Below are 15,069 nucleotides of genomic sequence, written 5' to 3' on the forward strand. Positions count from 1 at the left end.
TTTACCTCCCCTAGTAAGTAGTTCTAGAAATAGTCTCCGAACGATTGTTTTCCGCCTTTATTCACTGGTATCACAGCATGTGACATTATCCACTGTGACACCTTCCAAAAATTCCACATCTTTAATAGCAAATGTTTCATTGTGTCTGGGTGAAAAGCTAAAGGAGGACTGTTAGTTCAAGTGCATGAACTTACTACTTGGCCTAACAAGTCCTAATCTTCAGAAGTTCTTTTAATTTGTATTCTCAAATTATTGACAGAGAAAATAGATCAACAATATGGATAGTAGGATTCTTGGTGAACTGAATGTTCTTAAAGGCAGTAGGATTTCAGTTATTTTGAAATTAACTTGGGAGGATATTAAAAAATAAAAATTAAGTGGGCAGGATAGTAAGAAAAATATATATTTTAGCATCAGTAGGAGTGGTAATTCTTACTCTCTTGGTCAAACTCCTTATTTTTACGGGTGTTGATCATTCAGTGGTAGGATGTTGAGGGATTAATTTTGGAATGTCCTTAGGGAATAAAAATGGATCATATCAGAGCCATAGAGAATCAGAGATCTTAGAGAAATCAGAGATCTTAGAGAAATCAGAGATCTTAGAGAAAATGTTTTGGGAAATACGTGCCTTCCCAGAACTTTTAGAGTTACCTCTAAACCCTGAATGTCCATTTAAAGAATAATAATACAAGATTATCTCATGCTAGCAGCATAGATTCTTGGTGTTTTCAAAGTTCTATCTTAATGAATTACCATTTGGAAATAATCACAACTGTAAAATAGACTTATAAATTGTTAAGCTGACTATAGTCCTCATTTTATGTGCCTTTTTATCCATTAAAGCTGGTCCTCATCACAACTCCAAGATAGGTGATATTTGCATATTAAGATGAGGAAACAGGTCCAAGGTAGTTGCAAAGTCAATAAATAACTAAAATCTCTAGCTCGGTTGTATTTCATTTTGAAGTCTGTGAAAAATTTCTGTTCTGAGAGACCTATAAGGGCCCCATGGGGGGAAAATGGCTTTTAAAAAACTTAAAAAAAATTAAACCACTACTTTTGCCATTATGGTAAATTTTGTCATACTAAAATCATTGTATTATTAGATATCTATATGGGGAGCACCCTGAAAGATGTTAGAAATACAAAATGTTATCAAAACTCTGATGTAGGGGGCCCCTGAGTGGCTCAGTGGGTTAAGCCTCTGCCTTCAGCTTGGGTCAAGGTCTCAGGGTCCTGGGATCAAGCTCCGCATCGGGCTCTCTGCTCAGCGTGGAGCCTGCTTCCTCCTCTCTCTCTGTCTGCCTCTCTGCCTACTTGTGATCTCTGTCTGTCAAATAAATAAAATTAAAAAAAAAAAAAAAACTCTGATGTAGGAGATCAAAATTCTGTTAGGGATGTGGGCCATGCAAAGAAAAGGTAAATAACAGGTCAAAATAGCATAAATGAATTGCCAAACACTGCCATATTTCTCCTCTATATTTTCTCTTCATATGCAGACTTTCTTTTTTTAAGATTTTATTTATTTATTTGACTAAGAGAGAGCACAAGCAGGGGGTGCAGCATCCAGAAGGAAAAGCAGGCACTCCACTGAGCAAGGAGCCCCGATGAGGGACCTGATCCCAGGACCCCAGGATCGTGACCTGAGCTGAAGGCAGATGCTTAACCCACTGAACCACCCAGGCACCCTTTTTCATGTGCAGACTCCACCACGTAGTTCACAGTCCAGTGTGTACTGTCTTCTGTGACCATGGCCAGCTGTCAGTAGCACCCGTTAAGTGACTTTGGCTTTGTGTATTTAATACAGGGCGGAAAACAGGATGTGTTGCCATGAGAACTGGAGTTGCAGGGGGCTTGTGGGATGTTTTGAGATGTGAAGAAAAAGCAAAATATGTGTGCAAACACTGGGCAGAGGGAGTCACTCGCCCACCGGAGCCCACGACAACCCCCGAACCCAAATGTCCAGAGGATTGGGGCACCAGCGGTAAAACAAGCTTGTGTTTCAAGGTGAGTATCGATTGCTAAGTCAATAAAGAATGTGGAATGGGTTTCAGCCTTAAGAATCACACGAGGAATCAAAATAGAACCCCAAACCATGGCGCTCAGGCTCGACCTGCAGAAATTCCAATTTTATTCATCTGGAAGGTGATCTGGGCTTCCGTTCTTTAAAAAGCTCTCCTTGGGTTCACACTAATGACAAATTGCATTTCGACCAACAAACGTGACTCACAGAAGCTTTCTTCACTCACTTGCCTTCATCACCCTCCCTCTGTCTCTTCTCTGTGCCAAGGTTCCTCGGCTTAGTCTGAGCTCCCAACTCTTTGCATCTTAATGAACATTTCTGTTTGCCCTCGTGCTCTCCCACTGTGTCTCATTTCGCCCTGTTCTTAGAGTCCAAGTTTTTAGGTAAGTGGACAGATCGTGCCCATAGGCATCCTAGAGGTGATGCTCCACTGTTCTGATTTAGCCCCTGGTTGTTACACCTGCTGGGAGAGGAAGGCTCAGCTAGGTAGGGGCACAGGGCTGTTCTGTGCCGTTTAAATGACAATTTGATATTCTGTTCTCACTTTATCCATTCCAAGGTCACGCCATCTATTCTCTCCTTAGGGAGTCAAATTGACCAAAACAAATGAGACAAAAACATCAGTGATTTATGCATTGGGGTACTTTTTTCGCTCTTATAAGTCATATCCTTTCTGGAGAAGGTTAGTTCTAATCAAATACAGAAATGTGCGTATCTCCTGCTTAATGATATTATTGTCTAGTGTCCCCCTCTCAGGACCTCTTTCATTCAGTCCCTTCGGTGGCATATGGCCATGGCATGCCTTGTAAGATAGCTCAAGTTGAGGGAAAAGTGGAATTACTAACATGGATCAGAATGAGGGTAGTTAGGGTGCCTGGGTGGCTCAGTTGCTTAAGCGACTGCCTTCGGCTCAGGTCATGATCCTGGAGTCCCACGATGGAGTCCCGCGATCGAGTCCCACATTGGGCTCCCTGCCTGGCAGGGAGTGTGCTTCTCCCACTGACCTCTCTCCTCTCATGTTCTCTCTCTCTCTCTCATTCTCTGTTTCTCAAATAAATAAAACCTTAAAAAAAAAAAAAAGAATGAGGGTAGTTAGTCTTCTGTAACTCAAGGGGTGTGGCTAGTCAGTTTAGTCACTCCCACTGCTAGCCATAGAGACTGATAACCTGTTCAATCCTGGTTAGGCAGTTTCGAGTAAACATGTAATTTACCTAGAAGGGAATGTATAGGAGCAAGACAGGAGAGGATTTTGTAAATGGGTTAATTGAGGAGGAACACAAAGCAAGTCAGGTGTTTGTTGTGGCATCTGGAAACTTTGGCATTGACTACACAAAGGCCTGTTTCATCCTATGCACAGTCATTCCCCCAAGGTGGTAGGCTGAGCAGATTTGTTGCAGGGTTTTGAGAGAAGTAGCAGAATTCTTCAGAGCTGTGAAGCGACCAGGGTTCTGGGAGAGATGTTGCCCAGGTGGGTATTTAACAAATTAGAATATGTGCTTCACTAAAAAATTATGTAGTTTTAGAGATACTTGGGTAGGGTTTTTTTTTTTTTTTGGAAATAGATGGACTATCTTTGTACATATGAAGGTAAGGGAGTTATTAATAAAACTTAGGTGATGGTAAATTTATTTAAGAAAATAAAATCTTATGTCACAGTGGAGCAGGTTGAAGTTCTCACAGGAGTCTTGGGAATTACAGGAAACTTGCTCAAGATACTTCTGTCCAGATGGCTCAAGATAGGGTCAAGGTGAAGATTGCCTTGGGTTGCTTAGTGACAGCTGGGCAGCCATGGTCTCTTGCAAGCAAATCCCATTTCCCACAAACCTGTGATGGTGGGGACCATGACTCATGAGAAGCAATAAATAAAAATTACAAAAGTTGGTAGATACAATGGACTCCTATAGTGTTTGCATAAAGGTAGGTATTTCCCAGTCTGGAATTCCATTTCACTACAGACCTCACGATAATATGAGATGTTTCCTAATTTATATAATCTGTTAAATTTAGTTCAGCTTATCACCTTTTTAGATGCTTTGCCAAGCAAGTGTCTTTTGTGGCACGTGCTCCAATAGTTGTTAAAATACGCAACTGTAAGGAAAAAAAGACAAGACCATAGTAAAGACACTAAAAACAAAGTATTGAAAGACTGCCTGGTTATGCATTGTTTAAGCTAAACAGAATAACAAACTCTGGCACAATTTTTGTTTGCTTGGAAGTTTTTTCCTTATTTGTGTTTAATTTCTCTGTATCAAAAGTTATTCGGGGGCGCCTGGGTGGCTCAGGGGGTTAAGCCGCTGCCTTCGGCTCAGGTCATGGTCTCAGGGTCCTGGGATCGAGTCCCGCATCGGGCTCTCTGCTCAGCGGGAAGCCTGCTTCCCTTCCTTTCTCTCTCTGCCTGCCTCTCTGCCTACTTGTGATCTCTCTCTCTCTCTCTGTGTCCAATAAATAAATAAATAAATAAATCTTAAAAAAAAAAAAAAGTTATTCGGGGCCCCTGGGTGGCTCAGTCAGTTGAATGTCTGGCTCTTGATCTCAGATCAGGGAGCCTGCTTAAGATTCTCTCTCTTCCTCTCCTGCTGTCCTGTCCCTCCCCCTGCTTGCACATGCTTTCTCTCTCTCTCTAAGATAATAATAATAATAATAATAATAATAATAATAATAATAATAATAAAGCTCTTCTCTCTTTCCATCTAACACTTAACCAAACTAATCCTGTCTTCTACAATGAGCTGTATACCTAACCAATATGCCTGAAATTTTTATATACTTTTATAACTTTTTGGTATACCTGCAAGATTTTAATCTAATTTCTCCTTTGCTGTAAAATGCTTTTATTTTCTAAGGTTTTCTCAACAAAATATCATTCTACACATTTTGTTACCCAAATACTTACCCCTAAATTGATTTTCAACCAAGACAATTACATTGCTTTGTGCCATAGCAGTGTCTTACTTTTGATAGAGTGAAATCTCATCAAAAGTAAAAAATTAGTGGGAATGCAAGTTGGTGCAGCCTCTTTGGAGAACAGTGTGGAGATTCCTCAAGAAATTAAAAATAGAACTTCCCTATGACCCTGCCATTGCACTACTAGGTATTTACCCCAAAGATACAGATGTAGTGAAAAGAAGGGTCATCTGTACCCCAATGTTTATAGCAGCAATGGCCACGGTCGCCAAACTATGGAAAGAACCAAGATGCCCTTCAACGGATGAATGGATAAGGAAGATGTGGTCCATATACACTATGGAGTATTATGCCTCCATCAGAAAGGATGAATACCCAACTTTTGTAGCAACATGGACGGGACTGGAAGAGATTATGCTGAGTGAAATCAGTCAAGCAGAGAGAGTCAATTATCATATGGTTTCACTTATTTGTGGAGCATAACAAATAGCATGGAGGACATGGGGAGTTAGAGAGGAGAAGGGAGTTGGGGTAAATTGGAAGGGGAGGTGAACCATGAAAGACTATGGACTCTGAAAAACAATCTGAGGGTTTTGAAGGGGCGGGGGGTGGGAGGTCGGGGTACCAGGTGGTGGGTATTAGAGAGGGCACGGATTGCATGGAGCACTGGGTGTGGTGAAAAAATAATGAATACTGTTATGCTGAAAATAAATAAAAAATAAATTTAAGAAAAGTAAAAAATTATCTCTTTTGATTTGATAAGCAATCGAGTATAAAATAAATTCTGAAATGATATCATCTTTAGCTATTTGCAAAAGGAAAACATGAGAAGAAAACCTGGTTTGAGTCTCGAGATTTTTGTAAAGCTCTGGGCGGTGACCTAGCTAGTATCAATAATAAAGAAGAACAGCAAGCAATATGGCGGTTAATAACGTAAGTGTCTTTTCTGTGTGATATTCCTTTCTTTTACCTATTTGGTGCTAACGATGTTGAGAAAATTCTTATATTTTTGAAACTGTTGACTCATAATGCTACTTGGAGTGCCTATATTGTATCTCAAATCCAAAGGACCTTTTTGATCTGGTTTCACTTCCAAATGCTTTAATTTTATAGGTATAAATCCTGTGATGAATTGCTCTATAAAAGTAGAGGCACGGGGCACCTGGGTGGCTCAGTGGGTTAAGCCTCTGCCTTTAGCTCAGGTCATGATCCCAGAGTCCTGGGATCAAGCCCCACATCAGGCTCTCTGCTCAGCGGGAAGCCTGCTTCCCCCTCTCTCTCTGCCTGCTGGTCTGCCTACTTGTGATTTATCTCTCTGTCAAATAAATAAATAAAATCTTTTAAAAAAAATGAAAGTACAAGGCACTCAATAAATCATATTAAATGTTAAAGAAATGTTAATAAATGAATGATTGTCTGCCAGTGCTTTCCAAGTATATATTCTCAAATGGTGTCTTGTTTTCAGTATACTTATAGGCTGTACCAAAATGCAATTGTATAATGCTTATATTTAGTCACTGAATCTCATGACCTGGTTTGGAAGGTAACTTTCAAATTTGATTAGCTCTTATAGGTAACCAGACTTGTTTCATCCAATAACATAAGCTTTCTTTTTGTCTTCTAAATTGCAGGGCTAGTGGAAGCTACCATGAGCTGTTTTGGTTGGGATTGACATATGGAAGTCCTTCAGAGGGCTTTACTTGGAGTGATGGTTCTCCTGTGAGTAATTTGATTTAATATAGCATTTTCTCACTTTATCATGTATTTGTTTTGATGTTATCCTTGGGCTTAATCCAAATTTTTGGTAAGACAGACTATTGTGATAGCTACAAACATTTTTCTATGCAAAAGTAAATGTTATTTTGGATCATTATTCTGCTCCTGCCCTGATACAGTTCTCCTGTTCACCCAAGCTTATAAACACGGTGGACTGGATGAAAAAAAAAAATTAGAAAACTCATTTCACTGTTTAAATAAAATAATGTTTTCATTCTATCATTGTAAAACTGGTGTGCAAGTAGTTAAATTTCTCAAAAGTTACATTCTAAATAAGTGTTGGTGAGGATGTGGAGAAGGCAGAGCCCTTGTGCCCTCTTGGTGGGAATGCAAACCAGTGCAGCTGCTCTGGGAAACAGTATGGCGGTTCCTCAAAAAGTTAAAAATAGAACTATCCTCTGATCCAGCAATAGCACTACTGGGTATTTACCCCCCAAATATGAAAACATTAATTCAAAAGAACCCATGAGCCCTTATCATTATTGCAGCATTATTTACAATAGCTAAACTAGGGAAGCAGCCCAAGTGCCCAGTGATGGATGAATGGGTAAAGAAGATGTGGTGTGTATATACATCTATATGCGATGAGATATTATTCAGCCCTAAGGAAAGAATGAAATCTTGCCATTTGCAACAACACGGATGGAGCTAGCGAGTGCAATGGTAAGCAAAATAAGTCAGGACTGGAGAAAGACAAGTACCATAGGATTGCACTCACAGATGGAATTTAAGAAACAAAACAAACGAGCAGTGGAGAAAGAGAGACAAACCAGGAAACAGATCCTTAACTATAGAGACCGAAGTAGTGCTCCCCAGAGGGGAGGTGGGTGGGGGATGGGTGAAGTAGGTGGAGGGGACAAAGAGTGCACTTACCTTGGTGAGCACTGAGCAATGTGTAGGACTGTTGAATCACTAACATTACACAGTATGTTAACTGTATTAGAATTATAATTAAGAACAATATAAAAAATTGAGCGTTTTATAGCTTCTTATAGATCAGGAGATCTGGAAACAACTTTTGAGAATCTACTAGTAACCCCTGGGCCTTGCCAGCCTTCCCCATTCTCGGGAATGGAGAAGTGAGAGGCTTGGGCACATGCCGGCCACATTTCGTGTTCTAGTCATCCCAGGAAGTGATTTTATGTAATTTCAGTTCTACCTCCTCTTAGAAACCATCAGCAACTTTTCAAGGCCCTTGAGTAAAGTGATTTATTTGATAGTTCCATTGACACTCGGATTTCATATTGATATCTGGAAAATACTCTGTCTAAAACTGTTGGCTCTGATTCCACACTGAAAACTACAAAGTGGACCGGAACCCAGCCTGCCATTGATTTCCACTGTTAATTTACATGAAGGCTGGTCACTTGGTTAGCAGTATTTCATAAGTCTTTTTCCTTTAAAAGAAGAACTAATTGTACTTCTCTGTCTAATGAAGAGAAAAGTTTCCAACAACACACTGAAATATTAGCCCTTAAGAATTAGGGATATTAGAGATTGAGGAACTCCCAACACTGAGAAGTGGGGCTTTTTTTGCCAAGTTTTTCCCATATATAAATCCCACTTTTGTGACCCTGGATCCATTCTATGAATAAGACCAAAGAGGATTTTATAGTATAGTAACAGCATATTCTCTTCAACTTTGAGAATTTCCATGTAAGGCAAGCTATTTCTTTCTCACCCATTTTCATAAACCTTATTTTCAAAACAAAGCTATTGCAAAGAAAAGTAAATGGAATTTAAAAAAATGCTAATATACCTTTCCTTTCCTACTTGGATAAATGATAGGAAATGGCCTGATAAAAATGATTAATGGTTGCAATGTAATATTTTGGACATAGGTTTCATATGAAAATTGGGCTTATGGAGAACCTAACAATTATCAAAATGTTGAATACTGTGGTGAGTTGAAAGGGGACTCTGGTATGTCCTGGAATGATATTAACTGTGAACATCTTAACAACTGGATTTGCCAGATACAAAAAGGTACGGTAACCGGTCTTTTATTTTATCTCACGTTGGAGAACTAACCTCCTGATATCCCAGTATTTTCCCTTTATTAGCAGAACCAAAAAACGAAAAAAAAAAAACAAAACAACTAAATAAGGGAACTGGCCGGGGCCATCATTTCACAGGATAAGAATGAAGTCACTGAGTACAGATAAATGTTCCAAAGGAACAGAAGATCAAAAGGCCACCCGGGGAATCCTGGACAAGAGTCACGTCCTCTAAAGTCGTTCTCACAAGCTGTGATTCTGGCTCAGGTTCTATAGGGGGCGGAAGTGGGTGGGTACTTTACTCGGCAAGCAAGTCATGCAAACGCCATTCCTTTTTTGGAAAATTTACCCTCTGACCTATGTTAGCCCTCCGATAGGTGAAAGTTTCCCAAATAGTCTAAATATGGATTTCTTAAATAAATGTTTTTAGCACAAAGAACAGGCACCATTTTGAGACATCTGGTGCTGTGATTCCCAGCGTTGTTACTGGTGGCCAAAAAATATTACTGCATGCTGTCAGTCATGATCTGGAACTCAAAAAGTTCCACAAACCCAAGTCAGGCATTGAGGTCCAAGGATCCAGGTTCTTAGGTTAAGATCAAGGAATAAACAGATCTTCCCTGGAACCACCATGTATGTAAGCTTCCTCTTTTGTAAACAGTTCAGTGGAACCACATTGCCCTCTGCTGTTGGGGAACTTGGCTACTTGCTAGAGACACTGTTGCTCTCTCACTGTCCCTCTGAGTCTTCCTCACTTCTCATAGATTAGTGCTTTCACAGTTTTCAGAATGAAGGCATAAGTAGTGGCCAGTTTTTCTTTAGAGATCTCCACGCCACCGATGACTAGCTTCTCCATGTACTGTTGGTAGCTCTATACTTACAGGTGTTAATGGCATGAGACCATCTGGGGAACCTGCCTTTTATCAGGTTCTCACGACATCCCGATATATTGACTACTTAGAAAGAAAAATATTTTGTTCAGGTTTAGTAAAACAATACATTTAATAAAATATAAGATTCTTTGAAGAAAATATTTTATAAATAAAAAGTTCATCTCTAATGGTTTCAAATAATGAAATTTTAAGTAGTTTCACAGCTGATTATAAGATGATGTAACTGTCAACCAAACATCTATTGAGTACCTTTTCCATACCAGTAACACATATATTTTACCCCACCTCTGTACACGTATGACTAATTCCTTTTAGCTGTTGACAGAATTGAAGGTACGCGATTTAAACCCCATCTGAGACTTGAAGCCAGGCTTTCTGAATCCAACACCTCTGTCCCTTTTTTTCCTTTCCATGACACCATTTGTTGGGCCTGAAAAGTATCTTCCAATCTCTGGTGGCAATGACTTACCTAGTTCTTCTGTCCTTCCTTCTCCAACTCCATGGCCTGATGGGAGAATTGGAGAGTTCCGGAAGAGAGAAAGACAAAGAGAGAACAGTTGTGTTTTTAGATATTTTGACCCATGAAAATAGTAAAATCAGAAGGACATGGGATTGCAGAAGTTCAAGCACACTTTAAAAAATCTGATTTCCTTTTGTTTTCCAGGACAAACACCCAAACCTGAGCCAACACCAGCTCCTCAAGACAGTAGGTGTTTCCTTGTTTTGTGATCTGCATACTGATAATCTTTTTTCTCTCTCTCTCCTTTCTCTATGAAATGTACTTATACCTAGGAAGTAAGGAATTTTCAGTATCTTTGAGAATCTTGTGAAAGTGTGGATCTTTTCCTCTAGACAGGAAGTGTGGATCTTAGGCACAAACCTAAGGCATTTTAATGCAAAGTCTTAAGGGCTCTTGAATCATATCCCAGGGGCCAGATCTCTCTTTTTAGTAATGTAAAAAGTTTGTTTTCCAAGGCTTACTGTAACAAATTACCAAAAACTCAGTGCCCTTTTTTTTTTTTTTTTTTAAGATTTTACTTATTTATTTGTTCGACAGGGAGGGACACAGTGAGAGAGGGAACGCAAACAGGGGGGTTGGGGAGGGAGAAGCAGGCCTCTGGCAGAGCAAGGAGCCCGCTCGGGGCTCGATCCCAGGACCCTGGGATCATGATCTGAGCCAAAGGCAGCCGCTCAGTGACTGAACCACCAGGTGCCCCTCACAAACTCATTGCCTTAAACCAACACACACTTATTCAGAAATCTGAAGTCAGTTTCAGCGGGTCAACATTGGCAGGACTGTGCTTCCTGCAGAGGCTCTAAGGAAGAATCTGATTCCTTGCCTTTACTAATTTCTAGAACTGCATTCCTTGCATTTGCTAGCTCGTGGCCCCCTTCTCTATCTTGAAAAGCCAGCAGTGTAGCACCTTGCTTCATTTATCACATTACATTCGTCTGTAGTCGGATGTCCTTCCTAAAGGATATTTGTGATTACATTAGGGCCCACCGGATGATAATAGGATCTCTCTCCATCTCAAGACCCTTAAATTAATCACCTGTACAAAGTTCCCTTTTCTATACAAGGTAACATTTATGGATTCCAGAGATTAGGCCATGGATATCTTTGGGGGCTCATATTGAGCCTACAGTAGCCCAGATTGTGGAACACCATGGTTTGGAAGAAGGCTTAGGAGCCCGCCTGGTGTGTGAATTCCTTTTTTCTCCAGTTATATACTGAAGTGCCCAAGTTCATCTGTTACAGGCTCTTTGTTATACTGAGATGAAAGTTGATTTCTCCCAGCTTCCACTTCTTGAACTCAGAACATCATACGTGCAGGTATGTAAGTCCTGCCAGCTATGCGATCTCATTGATAAAAGTAACATTGGGACTTCTTTTACCCAATGACCGTACATGGAACTTAAATGAGGAGAAAAACTTCCAGAGTTGGAGCAAAGCAGCTATCTGGCCTTCAGTAATTCAGTCTGTATTTGGCATAACTATCCTGCTTATTCTGGTCTCTCAGAGTTGTAGATATTGCTGACAAAGCTACTTTGTCCTTTCCACTTTTGTGTACCACAAGAACCAGATTCTTGAATTTGTCTAAGTAAACTTCATCATCCTTTTTTCATTAATTTTTCAGATCCACCAGTCACCGAAGATGGGTGGGTTATTTACAAAGACTACCAGTATTATTTTAGCAAAGAGAAGAAAACCATGGACAATGCCCGAGAATTTTGCAAGAGGAACTTTGGTGATCTTGTTTCTATTCAAAGTGAAAGTAAAAAGAAGTTTCTATGGAAATATGTAAGAATTTGATCAATTGAAGAATGAAACAGTGACGTGATAAAAAAAAATTATAATGTCTACTATTGGTACCCGATGGTGTAGTTTCAAATTATGGGCTGAATTTGAATTTTCTCAGGTCAGGAGAAAGATGTGCATGCCAAGGGAGGGGTGGTGGTGGTGCTATAGCAGAAATGAGTGACCTGATGGCTTAAATATTCAGTGCAGAATCACAAAACCTGGAATGTTTTTAGTTGAGGCTTTGTGAGGACCCAGACATGATGGCTTTGAGTTCACTAATTTGATTTTCGAAGATCATAATTCTTAACTGCTTGTTATATGTCAATCCTGGACGCTTTGTGTATAGTGTAGCTTGATTACTTAAATATCTATCTTAGCTGGACCAAATTGTTGGTTAAAAGTACAGCTTGATTATTTACATAAACATCTTTCTTTGCTGTACCAAAATTGTCATATAGTAGAGCACAGTTTATTCTTTCCAAAGGTCCTTAGCTCAGTATTTCTTTTTCAAAATCTTCAAAATCCTTGCTGCTTACCAGAAGGGAGGTAAGAAAGAGAGCAGACAAAAATAAGGTGAACATAATGAAAGAATAAACATTCATTTGCTTACAAAGGTATTAAAGAGTAGCCTGACTTATTTTCATCTTTGTGGGTATATCTTGGTTTGGAATTTTTAGGATATTTCCTTAAATTGTATAAATTATATGCTTTCCTTAGAAGCAAAATACCAAATGGTTACTTTGTTTTAAAAAGAATATCTTCAATAATTTAATTACTATAAGCATTTGGTATAAGAGAGAATGATTTGAGGTATTTGTTTTAAAATTCAGGTTCTTATATGATGTGTATATTTTTCTTTTTCTTTTATTTAAAGCATATTTAATTTCTATACCCAACGTGGGGCTCAAATTCACAACCCCAAGATCAAGAGTCACATGCTTCTCTGACTTAACCAAGCACCTCAATATTTTTCTTATTATTTCTATGAAAAACAGAACTTTGAATGTACAACAAAATTTCTGCATGAATCCTCCCTTAGAAAATGTCCCAAATGGGCTGCCTCATTAATAAATAAGGTTTATTTAAGAATTTTCTTATTATATGGGTGCCTGGGTGGCTCAGTTGGTTGAGCATCACTCTTGGTTTTGGTGCAGGTCATAACTTGGGGTCTTGAGATCCAGCCCCACACTGGGCTCTGCACTCAGAACAAAGTCTGCTTGAGATTCTCTCTCTTCCTCTCCCTTTGCCCCTCCCCCTGCTCATGCTCTCTCTGTCTCTCAAATAAATAAATAAATCTTTAAAAAAAAAGAATTTACTTATTATATAAGTAAGGAATGAACTATAGGTAAACTTCTGCCTTTTAGGTAAACAGGAATGATGCACAACCAGCATATTTTATTGGCTTACAGATCAGCTTGGATAAAAAGTTTATGTAAGTACATCAAAATGAAACAACTTTGCTTCAGAGAGTGATTTGATAAACATCTAAGAGTTACTTTGAGACTAGTTTTGCTGAATACATTTTTAAAAATCCTACTGAATTCTCAATCTGAAAAGCATCTTTATTTTTTTGTGGGTTTCCTTTTTTTAATTTAAATTCAATTAATTAACATATAGTGTATTATTAGTTTCAGAGGTAGAGTTCAGTGGTTCATCAGTTGCATAGAACACCCAGTGCTCATTCCATCAAGTGTCCCCCCTTAATGCCCATCACCCAGCTACCCCATCCCCCCACCCACCTTCCCTCCAACAACCCAAAGTTTGTCTCCTTTGCTTAAGAAGAGTCTCTTATTGTTTGTCTCCCTCTCTGGTTTCATCCTCTTTTATTTTTCCCAGGTTTGTTTCTTTTACTAACCAGACACATACTGCATGTATTGTTCTTTGGTGTGCTTGTTGGCAATGTTCTCAGCCTAGCACACTCCTTTTATCCATTGTGTATTCCACAGAATTAGTATCATGGTTTGGGTTGCTTCATTCTGTGGTTATATTAAGGCTGACTTTTGTGCACAAACTTGAGCACAGGGGCTGGAATTTGAGGGGAAGAGTTTCAGTTTGAGCCCTTGGCAATCTGAGGTGAAGGTGTGTTAACTTGGCATTGAGTAGGTAGCAGGGCGTGCATGCTGACTTGGGCAGGAGGGCAGCTGGATTGTGAATTTGGGACCCACAGACCGATGACTTCATGTGTGACAGGGACACAGCTTGTTTTGGTTTTAACTTTTGTTTTTCTAGGAAACTTTATCTCTCCTTCTATTCTAAGTGAAAGCCTTGCTGGATAGAGTATTCTTGGCTGTAGATTTTTTTCCTTTTAGCAGTTGGAATTTATCATGCTGCTTTCTTCTGGCCTGCAGAGTTTCTGCTGAAAAACCCACGGATAGCCATATGAGGTTTCCCTTGTATGTCACTGCTTTCCTTTCTCTTGCTGCTTTTAAAATTCTCTACCACTACTTTTGGCCAACTTATTTATGTCTTGGTGCAGACCTCTTTGGGTTACTTTTTTTTGGGGGTTGTCTGTGCCTCCTGGATCTGGATTTCTCTTTCCTTTCCCAGAAGTTTTTACTATTATTTCTTTAGACAAATCTTCTGCCCCCCTTTCTTGCCCTTCTCCTTCTGAGATCCCTGTCATGTGACTGTTATGCTTAACAGTGTTGCTGAATTCTCTGGATCTATTGTCATTTTGTGTGTTTTCCCCCTCTCATCTGTTCAGCTTGATTACTTCTCATGACTCTGTCCTCCAGGTGGCTGATCCATTCTTCTATGTCTTTTTGTTTGCTATTTATTCCAGGTGGTCTATTTTTATTTCCATTTAGTGAGTCCAATAGCTCTAGTTGGTTCTTTTTTACATCTCCTGTCTCTTAGTAGGGGATCTCATGGAGGTCTTGCACTCTTTTCTCAAGTCCATTGAGTTTGTTTTGAGCATTACTTTAAATTCTCTATCAGACGTATTTCTTATCTCCATTTTGCTTAGGTCTCTTGTGATTTTGTTCCGCTCTTTCATTTGGGACGTATTCCTCTCTCTCCTCATTCTGTCTGTTGTTGTGTCTGTTTCTCTGCATTAGGAGAGTCATCTATGCCTCCCACACTTGAAAGTAGTGGCTTTATGAAGAAGAGGTCCTGCAGTGCAATGTCTCCTTTTCACCAGAAAATGGTGCTTCCGGGTTGTCACCTATGTGTGTT

General features: G+C 39.5%; 1 protein-coding gene across 1 annotated transcript in view; it reads left to right on the plus strand.

Annotated features, from left to right (window-relative positions):
• Positions 1 to 15,069, plus strand: part of MRC1 (mannose receptor C-type 1) — a 105,167-nt gene that overhangs the window by 55,806 nt on the left and 34,292 nt on the right. Inside the window, exons 12-18 of the mRNA XM_032349534.1 lie at positions 1,808 to 2,007; positions 5,733 to 5,860; positions 6,559 to 6,646; positions 8,545 to 8,689; positions 10,258 to 10,299; positions 11,732 to 11,895; positions 13,260 to 13,327. Of these exons, the coding sequence (XP_032205425.1) occupies positions 1,808 to 2,007; positions 5,733 to 5,860; positions 6,559 to 6,646; positions 8,545 to 8,689; positions 10,258 to 10,299; positions 11,732 to 11,895; positions 13,260 to 13,327 (835 nt within the window). The remainder of the gene's footprint in view (positions 1 to 1,807; positions 2,008 to 5,732; positions 5,861 to 6,558; positions 6,647 to 8,544; positions 8,690 to 10,257; positions 10,300 to 11,731; positions 11,896 to 13,259; positions 13,328 to 15,069) is intronic.

This window comes from Mustela erminea, chromosome 6 (genome assembly GCF_009829155.1).
Source record: "Mustela erminea isolate mMusErm1 chromosome 6, mMusErm1.Pri, whole genome shotgun sequence".
Taxonomy (NCBI): Eukaryota; Metazoa; Chordata; class Mammalia; order Carnivora; family Mustelidae; genus Mustela; species Mustela erminea.